The sequence below is a fragment of the Thermobia domestica genome, chromosome 13 (assembly GCF_964235325.1).
Source record: "Thermobia domestica chromosome 13, izTheDome1.hap1.1, whole genome shotgun sequence".
Classification (NCBI taxonomy): Eukaryota; Metazoa; Arthropoda; class Insecta; order Zygentoma; family Lepismatidae; genus Thermobia; species Thermobia domestica.
Genome location: NC_137466.1, coordinates 187,850,189 through 187,867,761, shown reverse-complemented (window position 1 = coordinate 187,867,761; position 17,573 = coordinate 187,850,189). Strand labels below are relative to the sequence as shown.

General features: G+C 34.6%; 1 protein-coding gene across 1 annotated transcript in view; it reads left to right on the top strand.

Annotated features, from left to right (window-relative positions):
* LOC145668863 (chitinase-3-like protein 1) overlaps window positions 1-17,573 on the top strand; it is a 240,630-nt gene that overhangs the window by 147,672 nt on the left and 75,385 nt on the right. The window contains exons 3-4 of the mRNA XM_081737090.1: window positions 3,166-3,290; window positions 14,590-14,741. Coding sequence (XP_081593216.1) covers window positions 3,166-3,290; window positions 14,590-14,741 — 277 coding nt within the window. The remainder of the gene's footprint in view (window positions 1-3,165; window positions 3,291-14,589; window positions 14,742-17,573) is intronic.

Below are 17,573 nucleotides of genomic sequence, written 5' to 3'. Positions count from 1 at the left end.
TTCGACTTCATAATGCCCGCAATTGGTTAATCGTGCATAGGGTAGGATGTGGTTATCTGTCCATTTCCGACTTCAAAATGCCCTCCCCTACTGGAGGTCTGTTCTTTAAATGTCTTTGTGGGCAATAATCACTTTGAATAATAATTTTATTGTTATTTAGACCTAATCATATTCTTTATTTTTTTCTTTGCAGATCATGTGGAGCACTCAAACAGCGATGCCACATTCCACCCAGCAGAACAAGAGAGATATAATGTTCCTATGAATAATTGTGACCACACTCGACGTCGAAAGAAGAAAGCACAACCAGAAAATTGGAAGTAGAATAAAAGAAAACAGGCACGTGTATCTGGACAGTCGTACATCACCAGAAAAGGAATTATGGTGCTAGCCAAAGTTCCGCGCAAAGTAGATTGTTCACAGTGTAGATATGGATGTTCTACGAACATTTCAGAAGAGTATAGAAAGGAAATTTGCAAGAACTTTTATGATCTGAAAGATTATCAAAGACAAAAAGATTTTATATGTGAACATGTGTGTTCTAAACATGTTGCGCGTCAAAGAAGTCGCAAAAATATTGATCAAAAAATGAAGAGCCAAAGTGTACAGTATTCCTTGACAGTGGGTGGTGTAAAGTATCGCGTTTGCCAGAAATTCTTTTGTTCCACTCTTGCGATGAGCAAGAAGGTTATTTACAATTGCTTGAGAAGGAAAACAACATCTGGACCTTACCATGGAGAAGATGGAAGAAGAAGCCACATTCCTCACAATAAGGTGCCGGATTATCAGTTACAAGTTGTACGTGATCACATTGATAGTTTTCCTCAGATAGCACCTCATTATTGCCGCAAGGAGACGAATTACAAGTACTTGTCTTATGATTTGAATATATCAAAAATGTATCGCCTGTATGTAGAAAAGTGCGGTGAACTGAATGCAGTGCGAGTTGGAGAACAGACGTACAGAAAGGTTATCCACACTGATTTCAAACTGAAATTCTTTCTCCCGAAGAAGGACCAGTGCTCGTTGTGCCATCGGTATTATGAGGGAACTGAGGAAGAAAAAGAAAGTTTATTTCAAGAGTGGAATGCTCATAAATTAAGAGAGAGGGAAGTAATGGAGTCGAAAGATGCTTACAAGAAGAAGTCAAAAACAACTGATTCGTTTATTTGTATCAGTTTTGATATGGAAGCTGTCCTATATACTCCACACGCTGGTGACAGTATAATTTTTTATAAAAGAAAACTGGCTGTTTATAATTTCACAATTTTCGAGAATCCTACAAGAAACGGGTACTGCTATCTCTGGGACGAATCGGAAGGTAAACGTGGTGCTTGCGAAATCTCGTCATGCATAATCGATAACTTATGCAGTCTACCATCAAAGATAAAACATGTGGTGTGCTATTGTGACACTTGCGCGGGCCAAAATAGGAACCAATACTTACTTGCAGCACTTGCTCATTCCATCGAGACTGAACTTAACATGGAAACCATCGATATAAAATTCATGGAGTCCGGTCATAGTTACCTTGAAGCCGACAGTATGCATGCAAGAATAGAACACGAGCGGAAGGGGCGACAAATTTACACTACAAGAGAATGGAAAGTACTTATTGAAGGAGCGCGCATCAGGCCCAGCCGCTATTCAGTGAAACTAGTTCATCATGAGTTTTTCAAAGACTATTATGCTTTAGCAGCAAAAATTATCAAAAACAGATCACGGGATACAGAAAACAGAAGTGTGAACTGGCTAACTATCAAATGGCTACGGTTTGAGAAGTGCAGGCCCTATGTTGTACAGTTTAAAGAAAGCTTATCGGATGCAGAATTCCGTGAACTTCACCTTTTACACCAAAGGGTCAGGAGAGCAAAACCTGGAAACATTACAGTTTCCTTCTTATACCATAGTAGAATTCCCATATCAGTACAAAAGAAAGCTGATCTGCTATCCATGATCAAGAGTGGAGTCATACCAAAGGATTACGAAGGTTTTTACAACAATATCCCAGTCAGTAAAACCACCGTTGATAGATTACAAGCAGAAGAAGATTGTGAAGAAGACTCTACATAGTGCTTCTGTTTATCTTGTGCTGTTTCTATCATGCTGACAATCAACGGCTTTTATTTCAGGAAAAAGTTCACCTGAAATACAAAAATAAAAATGTCTGAATCATTGTTACGAAAATACATGGTGTCCCATAAATCCGTTAACATAGGCCATCTCAGTAACTATTAACGATTCGAAAAAATGATAAGCGGGAAAAGTTACTGTAAAGTATGGCTTTTGAATCTAAAATGTTGGAAGTTTTTCAAGTAAACCAACCGTTTGGATTCTGCACTTGTATAGCGACCAACAGTGAAGAAAAATGCAACAGTCACATCTTTGTTGGATAACAGTAAAGTTTAAGAAATTTGGGCACTGACGTCACATGTGATATTTGTGATCCATTATGGATGTCTCTGCTATTCTCCGCTGTCCACCGTTTTCCGAACGACACAATCTATCATTTACTGTTATCCAAGAAAGAGTGGCTATGTTGCATTTTCCTTTACTATTGGGCGCTATACATGTGTACATTGGGCGCTATACGGTTGGTTCAATTTGAAAACTTCTAAGATTTTAGACTAAAAAGCCATAATTTACAGTAACTTTTCCCGCTTATCATTTTTTTATCGTCAATAGCTACCCAAATGGTCTATGTTAAGGGATTTATGGGACACCCTGTATGTTGTAGTCGTAATTTTGGAATCTCTGTTATTGTTTGTCTAAGAAGAAAATTTTTGTTTGTGAGAAAACTGTCATAATGCTGCATTGCAAAGGACTGCTTATCAGGACTTATACCTTTTGTCTATAATTGATTGTCTATAAACTATAGTGATATGTCCATCATTAATCACTGAAAACGAATTTATTTTGAAAATAGCGATCAGTACACACTTTATAGCACGTTACATAAAAACAAAAGAACCTGAAGTTAATATTCCATTAATAAAAACTAAGTTTTGCATGAATCTCTGACTTATGAAATGATTTGAAATGTGTTTTTTGTTTCCTGAAAAAAATGCAAACATGGACTTATCACCTTTGTCCGGATACCCATCGATATATTAGTAAATTAAATAGCAAACTATACTATTTTATATTTTCAATTATCTTTTACAGAGGAATACAATGAACTTGGCCGATTGCAGAGGACTTGCAATGCAGACGTGGCAGTGAACAAATGTGAAGGCACTTGCAATTCTCAAGTGCAACCCAGCGTAATTACTCCAACAGGTTTTCTAAAGGTAAACAACAAATATACATGGATCATCTTACGCACTGCGTACTCTTTTTTAACTTATCCATAATGTGTTTTTTTCCTTTCTTTTCAATTGTTTAAACTACCCATTGACTTTTAGTCCCTTTTCAAGAGTTATTGAACTCTTTAATTAACTTTAAATAGAATAACAGTAACCTCACCGACTAATTTAGCTTGGATGCCAATTTGCTTAGATAAGAATGATGATTTCGTAAGATGACTTGTTAAAAAAGATGGATTCAAGCAGCAAGCTTTAAATATCTCATATAATACTATAATAATGGCGTTCGTTCTAAATTTATTGTATCAATAGGTATAATCACATAAAAAATATTGTAATCTTGAAACTCTGTCCAAAGCAACATTTATTATTGCCAATTGAACCACTGATTGGAAAAAGGGAATAAGTACATTTTTTTGCGATTTTAACCTGAGATAGCAGATGTGTTCCTTTAAGATAGTTACATCGTTGACTAGAAAATAGGAATGTTTGGGCAACTCTATATGACCAATGTAGAAGAAAAAATCTCTCGCTGATTAGAAAAAGGGAATACGTACGTTTCTTATTTTCTTCTTCCAGTCACTACAGGACACCACCACAACTGTGAGACTGTGTGTAAGTACACAACCACCAGAGCCCTCTGCTGGCGTTACGATACTTCGCCTCCTTTTCGCATTGCACAATCTATAGAGAACTTTTTGCCTCAATCAGTTACATATTTACATGTTTTCAGTGATACAAGTGGTGGTCAAAACTACAATCATTCGATGACATGAATTATTTTCAGCCTAACAGTGTCATAACGGTTCAGTACTATACAGCAATATTTGCCTGTCAGAGGTCACAGTTTTTACTATGTGACCGAAATTTTGCTGTAATCAAACCAGAACTCAAACGACACAATCGCATTTATTTACCAGCGCAGTATAACCACATGATTGCGAATGCAAGAAATACTGATACTCCATTTCAGGTTTACGAAGTTATCAATGAAGAAATCTTAGATTTTAAACATTAGTGGTAACCGTTTTACAAGAAATCTTCAGGTAGCACTGTGGATAAAACAGTGAAATTCTAAGTAAGTAAATAGAAACACTGTTTACAAAGCAGAATCTCCAGGTTATGTGCAAGCTCACAAGTTTATCAATGGACTAAGAACTGATATTTCTCGATTACTCAAAAGTAATGTCACAAACGTTCCACTGCCAACGTCAAAGGCATACGATTGGCAAATCTCGATCAATCAGAAAATGATCAACGATTCTTCACAAATCATCAAATACATACCTGACCAATACAAACAGTTTTATAGGATGATTTGTTCATGGAAAACCACTGACCAAGAAACTGTAGAAGACGAAGATTCAAACGGATAGGACCCTATGTAAACTCATTCTACTGTGACAACGTCAGTTGTCTATTGTATTACTTTTCTTGCTGTACGAATAACATGTGCTGTACAGAAAAACAAACGGTGGCAATTAAAGTGTTAGAAGCCTAACATGCGTGATAGTTCGAATACATATATCCAAGATTAACATACAACATTGCATTCAACATGTACATTTTCATAGCTCTCTATCATAAACTGCACATTACATACCCTACACACAATTACAATTACGTCCAACTTTAATTGATTGGAAAAAGGGAATATTTTTTCCATTTTTAAGCTTTTCTAATCAATTGCAGTGCTGCAATACAATATTCTTCTTGTTGTCTTAGTGTTTGTTAGTTGTTTTGCTACAAGTATTCAATTATACACTTTTTGAAACAAATACAAACAACGCCTCGAGAAGGTTTTTTTAGCGTTATTGAAAACTTAGGTCTGATGCACTTATTCCCTTTTTCCAATCAGTGATTCAATTCGTGTTTTAGTTTCGGTAATATATCATTGCCTTCATCAGAAACATTATCTTAACTATTATTACTGTATCCGATTTTGCTTAACTTAAATTACTTACTTTTACTTGATATATCTTAAATAAACATTTTATTTTATTTGAGTTCTAGAACTACAATGAGCAACACTCCGACTTTTGAATACTATATACCTTTGCGTAAGACTTACAAATTTCAATAATGTTCAACATTCAGACTATTGAATACTATACACCTTTGCGTAAGACTTACAAATTTCAATGATGTTCAACATTCCGACTGTTGAAAATTATATACCTTGGCGTAAGACTTACAAATTTCAATGATGTTCAACACTCAGACTCTTGAAAACTATATACCTTTGCGTAAGACTTACAAATGTCAATGATGTTCAACATTCCGAGTGTTGAAAATTATATACCTTGGCGTAAGACTTACAAATTTCAATGATGTTCAACATTCAGACTGTTGAATACTAGTAAATACCTTTGCGTAAGACTTACAAACTTCAATGATGTTATCTATTGATCTCTTAAATCTTTATTATTGAAAAAAGAAAGAGAGAGAGAGAGAAAAAACGCAGGATAAGTGACCCTACATATTATCCGGGCATTTGCCCTTCCGAGTTTAGCTGTGCTCGGATGAGAGTTAGGAATACATTGCAAGCGATTGGCCTCTCTACATCAAACTCACCTGAACGAAACTCATCTGAGTGTCACATTCAGGCTAAACTCGTATCTCCCTGCCAGAACCATCCGAAACCTGTCCGTACTTTCGCACGAATGACAGGGAAATAGAACTAATTCGAAATGGTAAATAACAAGCAATACTTCGAAGACAGCAACTGAAATGAGTAAATTTTCAATAATTTAATTTAAATTTAAAATTTATTTACAATAGCAATATACATGTTCAACATATCTAGAAGATATTTACTTGATTAATCCACTAATATAAACGTATACGTATAGTTTAGTTCGAGTTATGCAAATTTTTTGAGTAAATTTGATTTTTTTTAAATAAAACCTTTTCAAAAGCTTAAAGAAAGCCACGTAACTAATTAATAATCTGAATGAACTAATTGGCATTCTCTGATGGAAACGTTGAATATTTGCTTGTATTGTTTCATTTTACAGAGAATATTCTTTTTGCTGCACTTCTCTCAGATGTATTGCAGATGGATGCAGAAGTCAAATTACAGACGCATCAAATTTGAAACTGATTTGCCACTAATGTCAGATTAACTTCGTTCAGACTTACGTAATCAAATGTTTGAATTAACACACTATTACTCTTCTAATTTGTAATTCATCTACTGATAAACATAAAGGCCCTTATGCAGAGTTGTTCTGACGCGTGATTAGTGTATTAGTAAAGAGTTCGACTAACATATGTTTCCTGCAGTAGTCAGGCCTTTTGCATGACGCTAATCATAGGTCAAAACGACTTTGCATAAGGCCCAAAGTAACTAGGATTTGATCCTACTGGTCAGCTGTGAAACGGTCAATACTAACGTTGGCCTAAAAGTAATATAGGCCTATCCTTATGGTCAGACGTATATCTAAAATTTGATCGTGTATTTTAATCCATTGACAAATATATACAATATTTCGAGAAATCCGTATATCCCTGTACTTTACTAGTTTCTTATTAGCGTATCATAGGCCACATTCCGTACGAGAACAGTGAAAGATTATCTTATCTCTCTTAGTTTTAATGTCGAACTCTGTCGATTTTCCAACATCGTATTCTGAAGCAAGTTTTCCTAAAGTTTCTCCATTGTCCCGTAGCTTGATAATCTTGCACTTGTCTTTTAAAGTTAGAGCAACGTTTTCTTTTCGACGACATCTTGACAACGTTCGCCTGACTGTACGCAACTACAGCACCTATTGTACTACATACTGTACACCCCTGAAAATGGACTGACCTGACTAATCTCGACAGCTTTGTTTACATTTGTTTAAGGTTGCATTGTTATGACATGAAGACAGTGTTGGGTAAGTTACTTGTAAAAAGGTAACGCGTTATAAGTTACTTTACTTTCTCTTAAGATGTAACGCGTTAGTAACGCGTTACTTGCCCCCAAAAAGTAACTGTTACTTTACTTCGAAAGTAACGCGTTACTTTTAGGTCCGAAACTTTAAAAATGTGAAAAAAATTATGACTTCAATTTTCCGTACTACTGTTACTACCGCTATTATTATTATTATTATTATTATTATTATTATTATTATTATTATTATTATTATTATTATTATTATTATTATTATTATTATTATTATTATTATTGCACGTTCTGAATCGCTTTATGTAAATGCAAGGGCAAATTTCTACTTTATATATGAACATTTTACATTCATATAATGTAACATTGATAAAATGCCATACTGCGTTACTCGTAGGGATGGACACGAGCGAGTTCGAGGAGTTTTCTTTGACACTCGATTCGACTAGAAACAGACATCTTTGCGCTTGACCCGAGAACTCGACTCGAAAAATTTCCTCCAACTCGACTCGAATTGGGGTCGAATTTCGAGTCGACTCGAGTCAAATCCGGTATGTAGTTTCGAGTACATTCTTGAAGTACAGTATATTACATAGACAGTATAATTATTATCAATGACACTACTAGTACTACAACTTATATTATTATTATTATTATTATTATTATTATTATTATTATTATTATTATTATTATTATTATTATTATTATTATTATTATTATTATTATTAATTATAACAACACTGTATATTAAAAATGAAAGATACGCGGTTTGTATATGAATACTAAAAAACTAGTTGATTGCCAACCTCGGTAGTCGTGAAGGCTAGGAGTCAAGGACATTGTTCTGAATTTGGGTTGAGGATCTAGGTTGAGTATTCGGGCTCGAGCCAAACACTGTTAAAAGTTATAGGGCACTGGCCAAATATCCCCAAAACTGCTCGGCCTGGGTTTAGAATTGTCAACGACTCGAGCAGCTCGGCTCACAGCTCTTTCACTATCGACCCGAACCGAGAAGTGAGCCGAGCCAACAGCTCACCCAACCGACTCGGCTAGAGCCCTCGACTCAGTTGAGCCGAACCGAGCAAATGGGTCATCCCTGCCAAGTCAGCTCGAGCCGATGGTTCACCCCAAGTGAGCCGGCTCGAGCCATCTCCTCAGTTGAGCCGAGCCGAGCTGAACTTGTTATAAAAAATGTAGTTATTGTGGTCTCGCTATCGAGACGAGACGAGATGCGAGCAGTGTCTCCTCTCGTGAGCAACACTAAAAGTATTCCATATTACTGTTTAGCTTACATTTCTCATGGTTTTTGTTTTCCAGTGTAATCAGGCCATGATTTCAAGACGACTTAAAACGAACAAGCCATTTATCACTCGACTGGACTCGAAACTCGGCGCGAAAAACTGAATCGGTCCGGAACTCGACTCGAGGATATTACCCTTGACTTGGTTCGAAACTCGATTTGAATTCGAGTCGAGTCGAGTTTTAGCTTGATTCGTGCTCATCCCTATGCGTTAGAAAAAATGGTTGCTTATTATTATTCTGCTAAACTAATTATATAATAATAACAATGTTGTTATGTAAAATTAAAAATACAGAATATAAACATTACACTACTCTATAATCAACGAGACTCTAGGATAAGCAAACTGATTTGAAAGAACTCCAATATTACATACCATCAGCAAACTATTTTCTAGTAATAAAGTAGGCCTATATTTTATATTAGCCTATATTACTTAATATTAGCCTATATTAGCCTATATTAGCCTATTTATATTACTGTAAATCGTTAATTATGGCACCCTAGTTGTTGATAAATATTTTCCGCCGGGGCACTTCAGACACTTTACTTTTAAATTCTGTCCACCATCATCCTCAGCTCTTAAGAAAAAAGTATTATTTCAAATGTTCGAACTGTAAAATATTTTCGTTCTCCATCTTTATAAAAACAACACCAATCAAAGTAAAAAAACTACCGGTATCATTGCATTCCTAGTTCACTCACTGAATGTACTGAATGTAGTGCTGTCAAAATCTACGACAAAATCTTCCAGGTGCTTGCAATCAGTACACGTGATTTCCCTAAGGCTGTCCTCATCTTCAAAAAACAGCAAATGACACTACGAACTTATCTATTTCTCTGTGTGTCTGTGACTGTTGGTCACTGACATACATAGTTCATGCTCGATTGTTTCATTCTGAGAAATTCACTTACAGGAAAGAAATATTTGTTTCCGAAAAAAAAATACATATATTGTAGTTACTCATCCGAAATATAACGTGAAAAAAGTAACGCAAACAAAGTACGTTACTTAAAAAATTGTAACGCGTTACCGTTACAGTTACTTTGGAAAAAATGTAACGCGTTACTGGGAAACGTTACTTAAAAAGTAACAAGTAACGCGTTACTTGCGTTACGTTACTTCCCAACACTGCATGAAGATCTAAAAGTACAGTATCGGTACTGTACGTATGTACAGACGACGAAGGAAGGGCGTTCGGAGTACCGTGCGTGCGTATTAACGAGTTTATACTGTAACCAGATTTTCTACTAGCAACTAAAACATTAATTTATCAATTATACAACCTTCCAAAATACTAGAAAATTTCAAGGTATTATTCAATAATGTAATTCGAAAAAAAATGGTAAAGTTGATACCTACTATCCATTTCATAAAGATAGGCCCCTGACTTCGAGGTCCTGCTGTGACGTCCAGTCAAAACTTATACTGCATTGTCGTACCTCGTTGGAATTGTTGGAATGTTGTCTTTTTAATACTTAAGACATACAAATTTTCTTTGTACTGTATAATGAGAAAAAAATAGAAATTAATGAAAAAGTGCGTATTTTTTCGTATTTTTTTGGTAAATCAATGTTTGTAGGACTATATCTCGGAAAGGAGTTAACATGAAATAATTTCCTGTGCAAGATATGTAGATGCATATATTATCTGCAAGTTCTGAAAATTTCATTACTCAACACGTAGTAATTTTCTTGTTATTCAGCAAAAAGTGAGACATCTTTATCTCTGAATTGCGGCGGTGTATTCACAATCTGAAAAAACTTTTAGAAAGATCTTAAAGTAGCTTTTTCAACCAAACTGTTTTGACTTGTTTTAAAAGATAAACAATCACAAATATGACATTATGATTTTCTCTGCTTTGCGCCCTTCGCTATCGCAGTTTATACGGAGTGCTACGTTGCCACATTTTCCTGACGCGTATACACTCTCAGCCGGACGGGTATTTAAACTTGTTACGCACTGTCCGTCACTTTTTAGAGATATTTTAAAAATGTAATGTCTCCACAGATTTTAAACCAATTTCTTAGAAATTAACAGGATATACAGTAAATGTACCAAGTGTTCAAAATTAGAAAAGCGAACTCTTATCTTGTTTGGATTTGCATGTGATGGTCCTCGAAAATTTGTTGATTTTTGTCAGTTCTTCACTTATTGCACGCAGTACAAAATACACTTGCACAGAAACAAAAACACGCACAAAGTTTATTATATGATACAACCTTAGTTGATATGTAATATTGAGTTTACAATTCACAGAAAATCCTCAGGTTTACTTGAAACAGAGTTACTATCTTGTTCACTCCCGGATACGCCACTGAGCACAGAATAATCAATGTCCTTACTATTAATTACTAACTCATAACCGTCTGAGTCAGAGTCATTAATCAGTTCTGCAATTTCATTATCGCTAAACATTTTGCCTCTTCTTTTTGTAGAGCTCCTTCGTGGCTAAGCGGTTAGCATGCGCGCCTTTGACGCGGGATACCCGGGTTCAATTCCCGGCGGGAGCTCATGTGGTTCGGATTCCACGTTAATCAGTAGGTCCACGTCTCATATAGCCTCGCTGCTGAACGGGACGTAAAACTCAACAATCAATCAATCAATCTTCTTTTTGTAATACCGCCGCTCGTGAAGGAATATCCACTTTTTTTTTTTAATCAAAAAGCACAAGATATACTCACGAAAATATAAATGCCCGTTCGTCCGTCTCATTGCAATGAACCCATATGATATGAATGCGTGTGTAAGTTTTTGACGCCTACGAACCGAAGGGAAGTATTGAAGACTTAATCAGTGCGACGTGATTAGACGCAAATACAGCCCTCGTCACCTACTCATTGCATTGTTTTCTTTCGTTGAAAGAAAACAAAGGACCCATTCTGTGTTACTGTACATTCGGCAAGGGAATTGATCGCAGAACTTGGGTGAACACGTGATTGCCAAGGCACATTTCTTTTTAACCTTTAACATGTTCGTAAGCTGGAGAGTGTGAAGATCTTGAGGTAGAAATGGAGCAATTGTTTATAAATATTAGGGAAGATAGCAGGAGCAGCGATGAGTCAACAAAGTCATGACGAAAGTGAATGAAGTAAATAGATTAAGAGATGAGTTTTTGGATGTGTTACTTCAAAGTTTTATTTCGATTACATTGAGATGTGTACACTCATGTCCAAAATTATTGTCGTATATCTATAACTGTCTTCTTGTAAGAATATAATTTGATAATGATTTTGCAGGGTACTTTTAATACTGATACTATATGTAGAGTCGGGAAATGTATATTTGTGGTAAATTTCATAGGAAAAGAATACGAAAATTAGCATGAGTAAAACAAAATGTTGCTAAATGGATAAGAAAATTTTAGTTTCGTTTTATTGTTCTTATTTACTGCTCTTTTGACATGAAATTTTCCACATAGCCTACATCTCTTTGCCGATTATACACATACTAACATTATAAGAAATACCAGGCGAATTCGTTATCAAATTATATTCCTACAATAACATATTTATAGACATGCGACAATAATTTTAGACATGAGTGTACATGCATTAATGTTTTTATGATGTTGTGAAAGGTTATAATAAATACTTTTTCCTATTACATTCTTATGAAGTAGGCTTCGCGCTACAAGCTTCCTGAACGCGACAACACTGCACGACAGCGTTGCCGCACTTCCATTTACTGTATGCTGTTTCTTCATATAAGCGCGGGGAATTTAAAGATTGGGTTGCAACATGGCTCACCGCTTAACGCAGAGAACATGTTGAAGTAAACATATTTTTTTAAAAAATAAATACTCTACCAACTAAACCCTTTTTTGTTAATAGTTCCAAATATTTGGAACACTAGACTTCCAAATTTTCGAACAGTATTTTGTACGTTTCTCTACCTATCATGGTAAAGGAGATCAGAGCTTCGCACATTTGTTTTAATTACACAAAAAATATCAAGTGATGAAAATTGAACTTTTCACAACTTACAGTTAATGGATGCATCTACATATTGTACACAGGAAATTATTTCACGTGATCTCTTTTCTGAGATATAGCTCTATAAACATTGATCTACCAAAAAAGTACGAAAAAATACGCACTTTTTCATTAATTTTTATTTTTTTCTCACTACATAGTACAAAGAAAATTTTTATGTCTTAAGTATTAAAAAGACAACATTCCAGCAATTCCAACGAGGTACGACAATGCAATATAAGTTTTGACTGGACGTCACGGCAGCACCGCGAAGTCAGGGGCCTATCTTTATGAAATGGATAGTAGGTATCTTTTTTCTTTGGTTATTTTTTTCATTAAACGCTAGTAATGTAAAATTATTATTGAATTAAAATTTATACAATATTCCTATATAAACAGAAGGTAGTATAGAGGGAAGTCATATTGGTAAAAATTACGGTTTTATCGCTTCAAGCTAAAGGAAGAAAATTTACCTAATATATACAAGAATTAGACAACTAGGTAAGTTTTCTTTCCTTAGCTTGTAGCGATAAAATTGAAAATTATAGTTTTATTGCTACAGGCTAATGGAAGAAAATTTACCTAATATATATACAAGAATTAGACAACTACGTAAGTTTTCTTTCCTTAGCTTGTAGCGATAAAATTGAAAATTATAGTTTTATTGCTACAGGCTAATGGAAGAAAATTTACCTAATATATACAAGAATTAGCCAACTAGGTAAGTTTTCTTTCCTTAGCTTGTAGTGATAAAATTGAAAATTATAGTTTTATTGCTACAGGCTAATGAAAAAAAAATTACCTAATATATACAAGAATTAGCCAACTAGGTAAGTTTTCTTTCCTTAGCTTGTAGCGATAAAATTGAAAATTATAGTTTTATTACTACAGGCTAAAGAGAAAAAAATACCTAATATATACAAGAATTAGGCAACTAGATAAGTTTTCTTTCCTTAACTTGTAGAGATAAAATTGAAAATTATAGTTTTATTGCTACAGGCTAAAGAAGAAAATTTACCTAATATATACAAGAATTAGCCAACTAGGTAAGTTTTCTTTCCTTAGCTTGTAGCGATAAAATTGAAAATTATAGTTTTATTGCTACAGGCTAAAGAAGAAAATTTACCTAATATATACAAGAATTAGCCAACTAGGTAAGTTTTCTTTCCTTAGCTTGTAGCGATAAAATTGAAAATTATAGTTTTATTACTACAGACTAATGGAAGGAAATTTACCTAATATATATAAGAATTAGCTAACTAGGTAAGTTTTCTTTCCTTAGCTTGTAGCGATAAAATTGAAAATTATAGTTTTATTGCTACAGGCTAAAGAAGAAAATTTACCTAATATATACAAGAATTAGCCAACTAGGTAAGTTTTCTTTCCTTAGCTTGTAGCGATAAAATTGAAAATTATAGTTTTATTGCTACAGGCTAAAGAAGAAAATTTACCTAATATATACAAGAATTAGCCAACTAGGTAAGTTTTCTTTCCTTAGCTTGTAGCGATAAAATTGAAAATTATAGTTTTATTGCTACAGGCTAAAGAAGAAAATTTACCTAATATATACAAGAATTAGCCAACTAGGTAAGTTTTCTTTCCTTAGCTTGTAGCGATAAAATTGAAAATTATAGTTTTATTACTACAGACTAATGGAAGGAAATTTACCTAATATATATAAGAATTAGGCAACTAGGTAAGTTTTCTTTCCTTAGCTTGTAGCGATAAAATTGAAAATTACAGTTTTTTCGCTACAAACTAAAGGAAGAAAACTTACCCAATATATACAAGAATTAGTCAACTAACGTAAGTAAGTTTTCTTTCCTTAGCTTGTAGTGATAAAATTGTAATTTTTACCAATATAACTTACCTCAAAACTATCCATTGTTTATGGGAATATTATATAACTTTCAATTCAATACTAATAATAATAATTTTAAACTGTTATCAGCACTGTACATAAAATATCTTAGTAATCCTTTTGACTCCTCCAAAAGTAACTCGTTCTCTATAAACGAATTCTCAGTAGAAATGCTCTTAGAAACTTCTTAGAAACAATGAAATTAAAGCTTCTAAAGAAATTCACTCCACTTAAAACTATTTTCGTTTTTATTTCTGAACAGGAATGCTACTGCTGCCGAGAGAGCTACCTTCGTGAAAGAACTATCACACTGCCCCACTGTTACGACCCAGACGGCGCTCGCCTTCATGGTGATATGGAATCAATGGAAATCAAATTAAGAGAACCAGTAGACTGCAAGTGTTACAAATGTGGAGAGTTCTCCCGATGAACAAAGAAATAAATTGATCTTTACAATTTTGATTCACTATGTATTAAAAAACTTAGTTAATAGGGGATAATAAAATAAAACTCTTATAAATACAAATTAAGATTTATTTTATTTCTAGACTTACGAAAACTTTATTTAATGTAATTGTATTAATATATTGTTGAGCAATTGTATTAATATTGAGCTTTTGTTTATAATATTTAATAATGCCAGTGATACACAGGGCGTTCAATATTTTTCAGTATACCTTTGATTATTAGTTGCTCCAAATCTCGTTATTCTTATAATAGGATGTGAAATCATCATAGTTGAAGTGTGTGTGTCAGGGGAGAGAGGAGAGTTAAAAAAAAAAAAAAAAAAACTTCATACTGGAGTGCTTCATACTGGACTGGAACCCCCTACTTTTATTGCAGATTCTGATTCTACGATCAAAACTAAGTAACTTTTACTTAAAGCACTTTTCGTTATTCTAATAGATGACGCTGTAATAGCAAAAAATGAATATCATCGTATGTAAGTCCCCTAACTTTGCGACATGAAATACTTTTGAAATAAAAATGTGACAAATCTATTTAGGTAAGAATGTACACATGTCAGGGGCCTATAAAATTCTGTAAACAACAAGTGCCCTCATGGGTCCCATCGTCCCCAGGGGACAACTTGAAAGTTTTAAATGGAAACTCCCTATTTTTGTTGGAGACTCGAATTTGGGATCGAAAATACTCAAATTTTACTTGAAGTACTTTTCGTTACCCGCTAGATGGCGCTGTAACCACAAAAAAGAAATATCATCGTATGCTACCTGGGATTGATAAAAACTAAGTAACTCGAGAAATATACGTGCAATTAAAAAGCACGAAATATGTGAGCAATATTTTAAAAAGGCTTAGCATAAAACAAAATTGCTTTCATTTACATTTCAATGCGACTATGGTAGACAATTACGATATGGAAAAGAAAGATTTTATGTTTTGCAACAAGAAAAATCTTCTCTAGAATTGTAAAGGTCAAGTAGACCAACATGTTTATTAAATATCACGTGACATGGACAGATTAAATAAAATATTATTTCACACTAGTACGTAAAAGCACAAATGACAAAGGAGATTTCACAGGAGAACAAATTTACAAAACCTAGATAAAGCGCAAAGAAACTTAATTGATATACAGGGCTATTTAAATGACCTTCACGATTTCAAAGGTTAGTAACTCAACTTTGTTTAGCCACAATGACATGCAGTTTATGTTCAATTAGAGAAAACTCAATATTATTTGTTGTTTATAAACACATGAGTGTTATGTTCCTTGTCAAAGCTGCTCAAGATGAGTGCAGTTTGCAATTCAACATACATCAGTTTGATAGTATAATTCTTGGCACACTCTTCCTTACATTCCTGAGGCAGGAAATCCATCTGCTTGTTAAATACGTTCTCAAAGTTCTGTTAAATTGTTAGGGAGGGGTGGCTGATACACTTGGATTTAACATAACTCTAGCTTCGTTGAAAATTCCGTTTCACATGAAAGTAGAGAATAAAAAAACGTTGTTCCCTCTTCGTTTCCTGCTATCTAAAATTACTGTTACCCTAGTTACGGAATGCGTAACTACACATCAGCTTTACCAGCCACGTAGTGTTTTCCCGTTATTTTTGTCTTCGAAGAACTTGATTATCATGAGTCCCCTTGCCTCTCTCGACTTGGTTGTCTAAAATTGGGAGATGAACGAAGTGTAGCTGATCTTTTACAACATACGCTCAAACTGCACACCTTTCTTGGTCTGGCAGTGAGCAATTCGATGGTAAAACACAAATACTGCATTTCTGGTGACGTTCAGTTCAATAAGTGCAAGTTCATCAACAACCCTTTGACGAAGATTATTCAAAGTGGTTAGTTTTGTTTGATATAGAAAAAATACTTGGAGTTTTAGATAAACTCAGAAAAAGTAGCATAGTGGCGATAAATCAGGGTGACAGAGAATGAGCGGGCCACCCAATCTCGCTTCTTTTGCAAATCCGTTATTTAGGAAATTCCGTGTTAAGAAATTGCCGCATATTTACAGCGTTGTGCGGTCTTGTACATCTTGCTGAAACCATCTGTGGGCAAAATTGTCTTCTGCAGTATCTCTCATTGCTGGAACTATTTGATTTCGAAGCATCTCCTCACACAGTTCAGAAGTCAAATTGTTATTAATAAAAAAGGGTCCAATTATTGTATATTTGGCACTGCCGTCCACATATTCAACTTTTGAGGATGTAGAGTGTGTTTGAAAGGACCAATGAGATTGTTGTCAAACCAAAACCTGCTTTTACGTCTGTTAATGTAACCGGTTAGGTGGAACGTGCCTTCATCAGAGAACACAATGCTGGTAAGAAACGTAGGATCATCATTGGTTTGTTTCATCATATCTTTACAAAATTCTACACGGCGATCAAAGACATCTTCATTCAGTTGGTGTATCACATGAATTTTGTATGGGTAGAACTTCATTTTCTTTAACATTCTTCTCGCAGACATGGACTAATGTCATATTGTTCCGCAGGTTTATGAATGCTAAGTTGAGTATTTTCAGCAAATGACTGCAACATCAAGCTGTTTGTCGCCGATTTCGGTCGACCAGGAAAGTTACAATCCTTTATAGTTACCGTTTCCTCGACGCGTCTTACGATACACTCGACAGTAGGTCTGGAAATGGGATTGTGTGGAACGCGAATTTTTTTCGTTAAATATTACCCTTACTTCAGCACATGACCTTCGGTTATTGCCCATCCTCGTATCATCAAGAGCGTTAGAACTTTACTTTGAGAGCAGTTGAAATACAG